General features: G+C 47.0%; 1 protein-coding gene across 1 annotated transcript in view; it reads right to left on the bottom strand.

Annotated features, from left to right (window-relative positions):
- The window catches only part of ALDH1L2 (aldehyde dehydrogenase 1 family member L2), a 30,221-nt gene that overhangs the window by 2,090 nt on the left and 13,776 nt on the right, over positions 1 to 14,355 (bottom strand). Inside the window, exons 9-20 of the mRNA XM_033162749.1 lie at positions 13,583 to 13,674; positions 12,743 to 12,890; positions 11,804 to 11,923; positions 9,521 to 9,648; positions 7,825 to 7,975; positions 5,360 to 5,430; positions 5,130 to 5,235; positions 4,039 to 4,126; positions 3,805 to 3,898; positions 2,015 to 2,114; positions 1,554 to 1,652; positions 643 to 808 (exon numbers count right to left, since the gene is read on the bottom strand). Of these exons, the coding sequence (XP_033018640.1) occupies positions 643 to 808; positions 1,554 to 1,652; positions 2,015 to 2,114; positions 3,805 to 3,898; positions 4,039 to 4,126; positions 5,130 to 5,235; positions 5,360 to 5,430; positions 7,825 to 7,975; positions 9,521 to 9,648; positions 11,804 to 11,923; positions 12,743 to 12,890; positions 13,583 to 13,674 (1,363 nt within the window). The remainder of the gene's footprint in view (positions 1 to 642; positions 809 to 1,553; positions 1,653 to 2,014; positions 2,115 to 3,804; positions 3,899 to 4,038; positions 4,127 to 5,129; positions 5,236 to 5,359; positions 5,431 to 7,824; positions 7,976 to 9,520; positions 9,649 to 11,803; positions 11,924 to 12,742; positions 12,891 to 13,582; positions 13,675 to 14,355) is intronic.

The following is a 14,355-nucleotide window of genomic DNA, read 5'->3' on the forward strand; positions in this document are numbered from 1 at the left end:
GCATGTGCAAAACTCAAATGATTCCGGACATTTTCTGTCTCAAGAATTATTATTTTTAATGCTTTTATTTCATTTTACAGGCATTTTCTGTCTTGATATACCATTCAGGCTATGCTGTATGTGTGTTCTGTAGCACACTCCATATGGTGGCATTAAAAGTGTCAATTCTTTAATATCTTATCCAGGGCTGCAGCATTTGATTGGTTAATCAGATAAACTGATATAAAAATCTTCTGAGCAATTTAAAAAGGGTGTACCCAGTTTAATCCACTAAAATTCATACGAGGGGAGAGTGCTATTGCACTCATGGCTTCCCAATGGTATATGGTTGGCCATGGTGAGAACAAGATGATGGACACGATGGGCCTTTGGTCTGATCCACAAGGCTCTACCTAAGACAAATGAAAGCCAATAATCCAACAATAGGCATAAACAGATTGAATTTAACAAATCTGTAGCCCATGTCTCCTCATTAGGTAAGAACAGTGGTGAGGAATCTGTGGCCCGTAGGAGAATAATATATATCACACACACACACACACACACACACACACACACACACACACATACATACACAAAAACCCCACACACTGCTTTTGTTCATCAATCTGATTTATGGATCCTACTTAGATCATAGTTTACCTGGTCTACCTACTTGTCTTCCTCCATATACCAGACTAGCCCCTTCTTTCACGCCAGCTTCACAATATTCCAGAAGCTTTTCCAAATGTCCTTTATGGTTTTGTGGACCATGGTCTGTAGATCTGTCAAGTGGGTCACCAATTTTCATCTTTTTGGCTTCTTCCACCTACGGATTCCACCAAAGGAGAGGAAAAAGTACCTGGCAACTACTAAACCCCTTTTGGGCAACAATGTTGGCATCCCATCTGAATAATTAGTTTGTAATGAGGTGTTCAAGTTATTTGGAGAAGAAAGGGAAATTGTCCTTTGTCCTGCTTGCTAGAGGACTCTCACAAAATGGAACAGAAGCTCATAAGCCCTTTAGATGGGAGAACTATGTGTTCTGCCCCCTGCCCTGGCAGACTCTTAGATACTGCATGGGCCCCTCAGACATATGATTTGTGCCATGCTGGGGCCAGCAATTTATACTCATGCCCATAGAATTTGACATACCAGTTCTCCCCTTGCACTGGCACCAGACAGACAAGTTGCTTGGCAAAACTTCCTGGGGTTTCAAACAAAGCAAAAACACTATGAAACTATTGGGTGGTTAACCAGTGGTCCTCCAGATGTTGCTGGACTACAGTTCCCAGCATCCCTGACTGCTGGCTGTGCTGCCTGGGAGTTGAAGTCCAACAACATTTAGAAGGCCATAGGTTAGCCCCACCGGGCTTAGCCCCATTTCAGCCTTCCCTGACCAGGTGCCCTTCAGATGTTGTGGACTACAACGCCCATCATCCCTGATCATTGGGCTAGGTAGTCTGGGAGTCCAACAACCTCTGGAAGGCACCACGTTGGCTACCTTTGGTGTGTAGTGGAAAGGCTCCTAAAGCAAAAATCATGTTTAATCTCTCACATTTTAAATTTCTTACCACTCTCCTAACAAATTCATCGTGGACTGATTCTTCCACAAAAAGTCTGCCGGCTGCAATGCAGTTCTCTCCTTTGTTGAAGAAAACGGCTCCCATGCCCTGCATTGGAAGAAAAAGAACACGGAAGCCTGTGAACATATAGAACATACAGTGAAAATGAGCATGTTTATTTTCTACTAACTATTAATTTAAAATGTTCTTTATACCTTCCTTTATCTTACCAGGTAAAGGGGAAGGGATTGGGTTGTCTATGTTTTTATTTTATGATGTATTTTGAGATTTTTATATTGTGATTTTATGTTGTGAACTGCCCTGAGATCTACGGGTATAGGGCGGTAAGCAAATTTAATAAATAATTATAATTTCAGAGCAGTGTCACAACCACAGTTCTCCAGAGCAGCAGCACAATGTACTCCACACTAAGGAACAAGTTCACCAGAGCCTTTTCGAAGCCGGCTTACCATTCTCACAGCTTTGTCAAGTTCACAGTCGTTGAATATGATCAGCGGGGATTTTCCGCCCAGCTCCAAAGAAACCTTCTTCAGATTGCTGACAGCGCAGCTGTAAAAATGATGATGAAAGCATTCAGAATTCAGTCTCATTCCTCCTGATAGCCAGTGAGGGGAAATTATATAAACTTATATAAGAAAGCATATTCTGTGAAGGGAATAGGGGCCTCTTAACAACAGTAGTTTGACTTGGGTACTATGGATCCCTGTGCGAGGCTAGAATTTGGCATGCCACACTCAGCCCCCTCACCTCCTTTCCAAAGGCAAGTAAGGAGGTGCCTGACTTTGGGAAGGAGGTACAATGGACACGGGTGTCGCTGTGGTCTAAACCACTGAGCCTCTTGGGCTTGCCGATTGGAATGTTGACAGTTTGAATTCCTGAGACGGAGTGAGCTCCTGTTGCTGTGTCCCAGCTCCTGCCAGCCTAGCAGTTCGAAAGCACGCCAGTGCAAGTAGATAAATAGGTACCGCTGTGGCGGGAAGGTAAACATTGTTTATGTGCACTCTGGTTTCCACCACAGTGTTCCATTGCGCCAGAAGCAGTTTAGTCATGCTGGCCACATAACCCAGAAAGCCGTCCGTGGACAAACGTCGGCTCCCTCGGCTTGAAAGCAAGATGAGCACCACAACCCCATAGTTGCCTTTGACTGGACTTAACTTTCCAGGGGGTCCTTTACCTTTACCTTTACACGTGCTCTGGCAGGGTCCTAGAGCCCTCTCACCTCCTCCCCAAATCTGGCTGTGGGAAGGAGGAGGGAGGGCTCTAGGACAGTGTCAGGGCCTCACGCCTCCTTCCCAAAAACAGTGCTTTGAGACAGTGCACAGAGCGTGCACATCACTTGCACAGCCCTAAATCCACCCCTGCTAACAGCATCACCACCCTTAACAGACCACAGCTCCCAGAATTCTTGGGAAGCCACGACTGGTACCAAAATAAACCAAGTTCTATTTGCAGATTGAACATTACTATGGCTCAGGTCCGAAGTTCCTCCTCCATTCACATAATGGAGAGAACAATATCCACCAACTCCCTGCTCTGCCTGCAGCCCTTGCCCAGCACCACAGCCCATGCTGTTTCCAAGGGTCACCCAACTTGCAGCAGCAGATTTTTTTGCAGGCAGATAGGAAGGTGGAGGACCTCTTTTCCAGTCATGAAAGGAAAAGTAGCATCCAAATCAGTCTCTACATACAGGTTACTCTTTACATCAGAGGCAGGGAAATTGTGGCATGCCATGTATTGTTGGACTCCAATTCCTATCAGCCTATTGCCAATGTGGTCAAAGGTCAGAGGTGATGGGAGTTGTAGTCTAGCGGGATCTTGAGAGCTACAGGTTCTTCCACCCCCACAGTGGTACCTTGGTTCTTGAACGTCTCTGTTGATTAACATTTCGGAATCCAAACACTGAAAGGCCAGAAATAAATGCTTCCACTTTTCAAACGTGCCTCTGAAGTCGAACGGCTTCTGCTGCGTGTTTTTCAATTTTCTCATTTGAATTTGCAGGCAGCCCTTTGTGCCTCGGTTTTCTAATGTTTTGGAACTCAAACGGTCTTCCGGAATGGATTATGTTTGAGAACCAAGGTACCTCTGTACTTTACATTGTCAGTGTAGGGCGACACATAGCAAAAGCCACACAGCTAATGGCTGTACGAAAACATCTCCATGTGAAGGCCATGCTCTTAAAAATGTACAGCATGCAAAAATGGGGTGGGGGTGGGGTGGGGGTTGGCAATGAATACCTTACCTCTTCATGATGAGTTTCCCAATTGGTGTTGAGCCAGTGAACCCAAGTTTACGAATGTCTGGGTGCTCGGACAAGCGTTGCCCTACTAAACCTCCTGTGTGACATAAGTATAATTAAATGTTGCGCTTTAGTGTCATTGTGGACTTTGTTTATTTCAGTAATTTAGTCATACTGCACCCCATTCCCTCCATCCTCTTTGAACAGAAAAGAGAAACCGTTGCATCACTGCTTTACCTGAACCAGGTAGAATATTGATAACGCCTTTGGGAAATCCTGCTTTCACAGAGAGCTCAGCGAACTTTAAGGCAGTCAGTGGAGTTACCTACGTAAAAACACGCACCATGATTTTACCAGACTGCCTGCCTGGTATGCAGACATACAGGCAAAGAAGGTTCTAACAGAAGTCAGTTTAAGACAATTGTAACATAAAACCAACACAGATGATCTATGTGTCGTATGGTATAAGGAAAATGGTAATGTTTACAAAATCCTGTAGTATGGTTTAGGGTTATTTTTTTAAAAGGAATTGTATTATTTTCCCCGCCCCTTTCTCTCTTTATTGTTCTTGTTTTTATCTAGCTGAGTTATAACACCTGCCTTTGTATTTTTTATGTTGGAGGACAGAATTGTGTGTGACTGTGCTGTGGAATACACCGCCTCATCATCACCACCAGTCTTGAAGTAAGATTCAGTTGCCTGTCTGGTCAGCTTTTGTGCAGAGAAAAGGAGAGCGCACTGCCTTGACTCAGGCGGCAAAATGTTTTGAGATGGCCCTGGTAGAATTTCCCCCCTCAGAGTGTGAAATGTGATTTCCACCGTTAACTCTCTTCAACAATGGCACATTCTTCCTTTATCTATGCACTTTCTATCAAGGTCAATCAGTGGATGACATTGGTAAAAACTGTCTGGGGGCAGGGGGGGGAACCTTCTTTAGCCTGAAGCCACATGTCGGTGGTGGGTGGGGTCAGAGGCCAAAGTGGGCAGGGCAATGGCCATGAATTTGCTTTAGTACAGCAGGCTTGTTTCTGGATACACATCCCCGACTTGCACATCCCTTTCTTGACTCCCTCCAAGCCTTGTTGGCGTTCAAGGATTTACTCCAGCTAGGCAAAAATGCAAGGTAGGTGCAAAGGAGGGCTGATAGGGGGTGTGGTTTGGGGAGAGAGGTGTGGCTGGGAAGCAGGTGCGGGCTGCAGAATATCCCAGAATCTCAACAGAGAGACCCGGAAGCCTGCATTTCGCCCCTGGGCATGAGGTTCCTTACCCCTACTGTAGACTGGAGGTATGCCATATATCAAGACATTATCAGCCTGCTTGATGTTTACCTGTGCTGGTTTCAGAACTAAAGTGTTGCCAGCAGCCAAACACGCTGCACTCTTCCACGCAAGCATCATCAGTGGGTAGTTCCAGGGAATGACAATTGCACAGACACTTAAAATTGCAAGGAGGGGGAAAATACAGAAATAAAATTGGTTTTTCAAAGAAATTTGCTATTAGTAAAACACTGAATCTTATCTAATTCCGTTAGCAAAAGAAGAAGAAGAATTTGTCTTACCCTAAGGGTTCCTTCTTGGTGAAAGTTAAGTTATGGTTTGGCCGTGCATGGTTAATTGGAATGGTAGACCCCTAAATGAGAAAGCAATCATTATTAAATGTGGTAAAAGATGCATCCATCATATCACATTTGTCTGAACAACATGTTTGCTGTTAGCAGGCTCCTCCAAATAGCCTGTTTATTGATTTGCTTGCACAAAGCTTACTTGGAGGTTACATTATATGCAGTCTTCATTGAGCTTTTCCTCTGGTTTGTTTCCTCTTAATCGTTCATTTGTCCCACACCATTCAGTGCTTTTCCCTGTCACTTTCCTAGCTGCTAAAAGTACAATTGTTTTAAAGTGTGTTTGTTGCTCTGCAGCAACAAAACACTTCAGTCCACTTAGGTTGCACCAACTAATAATACTAATAATTTATTATTTATACCCCGCCCATCTGGCTGGGCTTCCCCAGCCACTCTGGGCGGCTTCCAACAAAATATTAAAATACAACAGTCCATCAAACATTAAAAGCTCCCTAAACAGGGCTGCCTTCAGATGTCTTCTAAAAGTCTGGTAGTTGTTTTTCTCTTTGACATCTGGTGGGAGGGTGTTCCACAGGGCAGGTGCCACTACTGAGAAGGCCCTCTGTCTGGTTCCCTGTAACTTAGCTTCTCACAGTGAGGGAACCGCCAGAAGGCCCTTGGCGCTGGACCTCAGTGTCCGGGCACAACGATGGGGGTGGAGATGCTCCTTCAGGTATACTGGACTGAGGCCGTTTAGGGCTTTAAAGGTCAGCAACAACTTTGAATTGTGCTCAGAAACGTACTGGGAGCCGATGTAGGTCTTTCAAGACCGGTGTTATGTGGTCTCGGCGGCTGCTCCCAGTCACCAGTCTAGCTGCCACATTCTGGATTAGTTGTAGTTTCCGAGTTGCCTTCAAAGGTAGCCCCACATAGAGCGCATTGCAGTAGTCCAAGCGAGAGATAACCAGAGCATGCACCACTCTGGCGAGACAGTCCACAGGCAGGTAGGGTTTCAGCCTGCGTACCAGATGGAGCTGGTAAACAGCTACCCTGGACACAGAATTGACCTGTGCCTCCATGGACAGCTGTGAGTCCAAAATGACTCCCAGGCTGCACACCTGGTCCTTCAGGGGCACAGTTATCCCATTCAGGACCAGGGAGTCCTCCACACCTGCCCACCTCCTGTCCTCCGAAAACAGTACTTCTGTCTTGTCAGGATCCAGCCTCAATCTGTTAGCCGCCATCCATCCTCCAACCTAAATCTACACACTTCAGTCCTTCCTGCAAAATACTGACAATCTGGAGGAATATCAGGTGATGTCCCTCTGGCCTAAGAGGGAATTCCAGGGTGAACAATCACATTGATGCTGTTTAGGTGGGACTCCATAGCCCTATGTAACCTTAGCTGATGATCTGTGTTGCAAGGAGCCTCTTCTTTTTTTTTCTTGTTACAGCTCATTCCTGGCCATGGATTGCCAACACCTTCTATAGCAGGGATGGGAGACAATTTACTGCCAGAGAGCAGGCAGAGACTTGCTGTATGTCTGATCTTAGTACTAACAACCACAGTGCTAACCAGAGCCGTCTTAAGGGGATCTGCCGCCCTGGCGCGGCTATCCCTCCGGCGCCCCCGCCATGCCGCCTCTCCGCCGCCTCCCTCCCGCGCTTGCCGCCCCTTGGGATGGGGGTGGGCGAGCGGCGCGGGGCTCTGCGCGCCCTTCCAGCGCTTCCGGGACGGGAGGCGAGGGCGGCCGGCTCGCGCTCCCGCGCGCATCCGGATGGCGCGGCGCAGCCGGGCGGCGCGGTTGGGCAGCTTATGCTCCATCGGGTGGGCGGCCGGCTGCGCGCGGGAGCACGAGCCGGCCGCCCTCGCCTCCCGTCCCGGAAGCGCTGGAAGGGCGCGCAGAGCTGTGCTCCTGTGCTCTGCTGGGCAGCCAGAGGGCGTGGCGTGGCCGGCCAGCTCCCTTGCGGGGAGTCAGAGGGCGCTTCCGGCAGGCGCTGCCAGCGGGGCTGGAGGACGGAGGCGCCCTCCAGGCCATTGCGCCCTGGCGCGCCGCGCCACCAGCCCCAATGGATGAGACGGCTCTGGTGCTAACACTGGAGGTACGTTTATCTCCAATCTTAGGGCTGAGAATGGAGATAACAGACCTCTGCGCCAGACATATGACATCAGGTAACAGAAAGCAGTGTACAGCTTGCTTTAAATGGCCTTGCGGTCTAGCAGGCTTAATAAGCGCCTGCACACACACACACACACACACACACACACACACCGATTCTATAGGAATCATGTGTGACAATATGATACTCCTGCAACAAGCAGGATCTTGGAAGGATATGAATAGGGAAAATATATCGATGGAATCCCATGCTAATTCTCTGAAAAGGACCAATGTGTACAAGAGCATGAATCCCCTTGTTGTTTTCCCCAAGGATCAAGGCCAACTCAAATGTTAGCTTGCCTGTATTTTATCACACCATCCAGCAAAGTATCGGAATGTTTGCACTGACATTCCGACGTGGGTCTTCAAAGCCAGTGTGTAAACAGCTCCTGAATCAATAGACTCAATGGTTGCCAATTCTTCTTGGTGTTCTTCCATCAAATCTGCAAGTCTTTAAAATGAAATAATGACATACAATGTAAAACATAAAATGGTGTGTCTGTAAAGCCCTATATCCGAATAAGCAGAATTTATGCTGCAGATTCGTTAATATTTTGAGTAGAACCAATGGTTTTAGTGAAATGACCAAAGTGTTTGATTTGAGAATCGTGACTTTTATGTTGCAGAAGCACTGAAGATGGGTTGGCAAAGCATTCTATATTTCTATGCACACACAAAGGAAATCAGAGGGGCAGGAAAGAGAGCCAGGTCAAACTGCGTCAGATTAGAACCATGAAGATCACTAGCTGACTTTGAGCCAGGCACTATTTCTCAGCCTAACCTACATTGCTTTTCTGGGTCTTGAAGTTCTGAATTACCAGGTCTTTATATGAAGCAGACAGATGTGTCAGAAATCTACTTTTCTTCCCTTTTCGATTTCTGGGTGCCATTCAAATTAGTGCACATAGACAAACTTGCTGCAGTTTTTAGTTCACAGATATTTTCCTTACAATGTGCTGTTCTGCAAATACACACTGATTAAAACATCCACAAAAATGGGATCTTGATGTAAATGAAACAATCATTTCAAGATCCCCTTTTGCGGGTGATCAATGCACAGAGGAGCAGGTGTGCTTATTTGCATTGGTAACTTGCTGGTGTGTGTGTGAAAATGGTGGCAAACTACATGCAAATAAAAGAAAAGAGGGATCTGTAGGGAAAATGCAGCACAGAAAGCCGATTGACAAGGGTGTTTCCCAGCCAAAGGAATGCACACAGCAGATAGTCATCTATTGTCAAAGCTGACACAGTCATTTCTATGGCTCTGAATACCCACACACCCCAGTCTAGCATCTAGGCAGCTATTCCCAGGTCTGCGCTCTACGGAGCACTTGCAGCAACAGGGAGCCACTCTACCAGTTTATGTACTTCCTCCCAATGGGATGCACACACGTAGCCAGAGACTACATCTGTGTGGAAGCTGCTTTCACTCTTCCCTCTTCAATCCCCTCCTGGTTCTGGGAAACAGTGGTGCAGGAGAGGGTAGGGAAGCACTTGGCTCTTCTCTTGCCTGACTTGCCTCTTTCTCCTCTTCTTCTGACCCATCCTGTGCTCCACTCTCCAGCTCTGAAGATTCCCCTGCCTCTGACTCTTGCCACCTGGCTGGTACAGTGCCCCACAAATCACTGCCCCCCTCTCCCAAGTCAGACTGCAGCCCCCTTCCCCCAGTGCACACTCATCAATGTCCCGCCAGTCCCCGACACTGATTTAGATGCAATAACAATTCAATGAATAATTATAAGTGCTTCTAGGGCAGGTGCTCATAATCAGAATTCTGCTCCTTTACCTACTCCAAAACCGTATATGTGCAGAATTCTTTGCAGAATATCCACAGAATCTGACCTTCTAACTTAGGGTTATTCATTGTGGAGATACATATATAAAATATTACTGCTTTATTCAAATAGGGCATAGCATGATTTTACACAGGCAACAAAGGAGACCTACGAGACATGGAACATACAGAGCTGCGACTGGTTTCTTAGGCATGCCATACCTGTACAATATTCTCCCTCTGTCTCTTGCATTCATCTTTCCCCATTCACCATGCTCAAAGGCATTCTTCGCTGCCGCAACTGCTTTATCAACATCACTCACTGTAGCGAGTGACACTTTGGCAATCACCTGCCATAAATGTAGAGAGAGGCTTGGTCAGAATTCACCTTGTTGCTGAGCTTCCTTCCTCCAACACAAAGATGCCAGCAGGCAGAGCAATCCCAGGCCTCCTGTGATGGCCTGGGAGTCAGACCTCTGATGCTGAACCTGAGGGATCCCAGCCTGCACAGGATTCCCCGCCTCCAGAACCAGCTGAGCCGGGGCCAGGGCTTGAGCCTGAAGGATCCCCACCTGTGCTGGATCCCCAGGTGCAGGCATCAGCAGAGTCTGCTCTGGCTCCTGATGGGAGGGAGGACCCATTGCCTGCAGGTGCTCCACTCCCAGCCTCTTCAGACGAAGCTGAGGCATCCCCTGGGTGCAGTAACCCACCAGCCTCTCCTGAGCTACAGAGGCTCAGGGCAGAGAGGCGAAGGGAGTTAAGTGCCTACAGGAGGAGTGCTCGCCTCCAGGCCCGGAGGAGAGGCGAGTCTCCGGAGGATCGGGGCCGCCCTAAGCATAGGGCCAGATAAAAGCCAGCCAGACCCAGCCCAAGTTGCGTGAGCAACTTAGTTGTAAGCGTGTGCTCAACCTGCAACCTGGTGCCTGAACCTGCCTTGGACCTCGACCTGCTCCCTGCCTTGCTCCCCGCCGGACTGACCTCCTTTGGACCCCTAGACCCAGGACTGGACTTGGACCTCGCTTCACGGACAAACCCTTGGGGCCAGCACACCTCCCTTTTGGTGGGCTGTGTTGGTGGCAGGTGTTTGGACTGAGTGGAACCATCCCTCCACTTGGCTGCCCTGGCTGTGCTGGCTTCCCATTGGGCACTGCTATACAAGCTATACACTCTTGAGAGTCCCATGAACTGCAAGAAGATCAAACCTATCCACTCTTAAGTAAATCAGCCCTGAGTGCTCACTGGAAGGACAGATCCTGAAGCTGAGGCTCCAATACTTTGGCCACCTCATGAGAAGACTCTCTGGAAAAGACCCTGATGTTGGGAAAGATGGAGGGCACAAGGAGAAGGGGACGAGATGGTTGGACAGTGTTCTTGAAGCTACTAACATGAGTTTGACCAAACTGTGGGAGGCAGTGGAAGACAGGAGTGCCTGGCGTGCTCTGGTCCATGGGGTCACGAAGAGTCAGACACGACTCAACAACACAACAACAACAACAACAACAACAACAACAACAACAACATACAAGCATCATTCTGTTGGCATAAAGCTCCTCCTTCCACCTGGCAGTATGGGGGGGTCTAGTGGAAAACCCTGTAAAAGGGATGTTCCAAGGGTGGGATGCAGGCAAGGCTGAGTCATCCCAGGATCCACTGCACCCCGAGTCAGTGTCAACAGTCATCTCAAGCTGGTGTTGGACCCAATCACTGCCAGCCTAGAACTGTCACATGTAATCATGTGTAATATGGCACCATGTGCGAGGACAAAATTTGGCGCAACGAATGGATCTTCTCAACCTTGTGCCCCCTTGGCTCAGCGCCCTGTGCAGGGGAACTGCCTGCACCGCCCTAAATCCAGCGCTGCAGGGATCAGGTCCCATGATCCTTCTGCTCTTGAGAGTGGGACTCAGACCAATGACTTCAAGATATAAGAAAGGAGATTCCGACTAAACATCAGGAAGAACTGTTCAACAGTGAAACAGACTCACTCAGAAGGTGGTGGAATCTCCTTCCCTGGGGGTTTTAAAGAAGATATTGGATGGCCATCTGTCTTGGATGCATTAGTTGAGATTCCTGAATTGCAGGGGGTTGGACTAGATGACACTTGGGGGCCCTTCCAACTCTACGATTCTATGATTCCATCACTCTGTAAAGCCCCACTGGCAAGGAGACGGGAGTTTGCCATGCACTCTAACACACTACACTACAACAGGGAAGAGAAGGGGTGCAGAATCACTCCATCAGTGCGGCTGAGAGATGAACAACTGTTGGCACCTCCTAATTTAGAACTTTTCCATCCCAGCTGGCCATAAGAAGAGCTACAACTTGTAGACACTGTGACCAGTGGCAGTGTGTTATTACCTTTTCAACTCAGTTTCTCAAACAGGTTGCTCTGGCACAACGGAGGGGATTCCTTGTATAGTATTTACTACATTTTTAAAGAGTTCTGTATAATCCAGATACAAAGGACTCAGAGAAAGACAATGTGGACACTAAGGGTTAACTCACAGATCCATCGCTTGGATTTATAGAGTCGTATGTTCTCCCGTCTTCAGCATCCACAAACTGCCCATTAATAAAACACTGATATGGCATTTTCACAGTCATACGGTTGACATCTTTTGAAACCTAAAGGCAAAACAAAAACCACAAGCTTCAGTTTGTCCTCTGAACTAGCATGTGTGAACTATGACCGATGAACTTCCTGCAGAAAACATTAAGCAGAACAAACATATATTTTGAACAGTTGCAGTTCATTTGTAGCCCGTATTAGGATCCATATGTGATTTTGAGATCCCATTGATTAGGGTGTGGGGTTTAACCTTCAGTTTACCTTCAGACAAGTTATCTATACGTCAGGTGATTTGATTCTAACAGCTACAGCCGTACCTTGGATCCTGAATGCTTTGCAAGTCAAACGTTTTGGCTCCCGAATGCTGCAAACCCGGAAGTGATTGTTCCAGTTTGTGAATGTTCTTTGTATCCCGAACATACAACATGGCTTCTGTGGCTTCCAGTTGGCTGCAGGACCTTCCTGCAGCCAATCAGAGGCCATGGCCTTGGTTTCCGAACGTTTTGGTTTCCAACTTCCAAGGTACGGCTGTACTAGAATCAATATTACTATCCTGGCGCCTTCCAGTTGGGGCTGATGGGAATTATAGTCCAAAAGCACAGCACACTATGTCAAACTATGGTTCATCTTACAGCAGCAGCAGCCGGGCTCGACAAAGAGCAGAATGGATGCAATTTCCTCTCTGAGAGCCTACATATTTCTGCATTTGTTTGGCTTAGTGTTACATGCAAACTGGGCCAATGTATGCCTGGGGATGCACTATGTTCTACAGAGGGTCCTTGCAATGTAAAATTTCTCCCTTACTACACACCTTGTCAATTTACTAGCGTAATGAAAGAAAATGAAACTTTAAAAAAAAAAAAAAAGCTGCTTACATAATCAATTACTAATTCTTCCTCCTTGTCTTCTCCCCTGTGCTTTCTGACAACCATTTGGATGAAATCTCCAAACTTGGGCGCCATATAGACATCTTCATTCTGTAGCTCAAGTTCACCATATTTTTGCTTAATCTCTTCAATCATCCTTGGGAGACAAAGAAATCAAACAAGTGAAAGTTGACCAAAACAGTGAAATCAATAGAAAACTGAATGGCTGAATGATCACATGTGGCTGTTTTAATTTCTCTCTCCCCGCCCCTTTTGCAATGACTACATCATGAGTCATATCTTTCAAATGGCATTTTGGAGCCATACTGTTTTAAATGGTTCCAGTTACAGGTAGGTAGCTGTGTTGGTCTGCCATAGTTAAAAAAAATAAATTCCTTCCAGTAGCACCTTAGAGACCAACTGAGTTTGTTCTTGGTATGAGCTTTCGTGTGCATGTACACTTGCACACGAAAGCTCATACCAAGAACAAACTTAGTTGGTCTCTAAGGTACTACTGGAAGGATTTTTTTATTTTTTATTTTGTTTTAAATGGGAAACATCAGAGCTGGCAGCCTGGAGGTATACCTCAGTAGAGATGCAAGAGTGGCATCCTCAATTACAGCCACGTTGCTCAAAATCCCCTTCCAAATGGACTGCAAGATATGGAAAATGTGTGAGACAATGATACAAACAAATCCATCTACCAATGAAGCAAGTGGGTCTAAGTATTAGCAGTGTTGAAGGTAAGATGCAGCTGCTGACACCTGAGGGAAGCAACAGACTAGCTTTAGAAGATTAGGCTCTGCTTCCAGCAACTCTGAGATGAGACCTTACAGGAGGTTGACTTACCTAACAACATCCATAGAAGAAGCTCCAGATTTAAAGAAGTCCGTGGCATCTTCAATTACAGCCACATTGCTCAAAATTCCCTTCCAAATGGACTGCAAGAGATGGAAAATATGTGAGACAATGATGCAAACAAATTCATCTGCCAATGAAGCAAGTTGGTCTAAATACCATGCATTGTAGAAATCAACATCTTTGAACTGGGCCCCACTATGGACTTCCCAACTAGCCTGCAATGTTAAGCCAAAGCCCTGAGGTCCAGCTCCAAGGACCTTCTGGCGGTTCCCTCCCTGCGAGAAGTGAGGTTACAGGGAACCAGGCAGAGGGCCTTCTTTGTAGTGGTGCCTGCCCCGTGGAACGCCCTCCCATCAGATGTCAGGGAAATAAACAACTATCTGACTTTTAGAAAACATCTGGGCAGCCCTGTTTAGGGAAGTTTTTAATGTTTGATGTTTTATCGTGTTTTTAATATTCTGTTGGAAGCTGCCCAGAGTGGCTGGGAAGACCCGGCCAGATGGGCAAGGTATAAGTAAGATATTATTATTATTATTAAAGGTAAAGGGACCCCTGACCATTAGGTCCAGTTGTGTCCGACTCTGGGGTTGTGGCGCTCATCTCGCGTTACTGGCCGAGGGAGCCGGTGTACAGCTTCCGGGTCAAGTGGCCAGCATGACAAAGCCGCTTCTGGCGAACCAGAGCAGCGCATGGAAACGCCATTTACCTTCCTGCCGGAGTGGTACCTATTTAGCTACTTGCACTTTTGACATGCTTTCGAA

This window comes from Lacerta agilis, chromosome 10, assembly GCF_009819535.1.
Source record: "Lacerta agilis isolate rLacAgi1 chromosome 10, rLacAgi1.pri, whole genome shotgun sequence".
NCBI lineage: Eukaryota > Metazoa > Chordata > Lepidosauria > Squamata > Lacertidae > Lacerta > Lacerta agilis.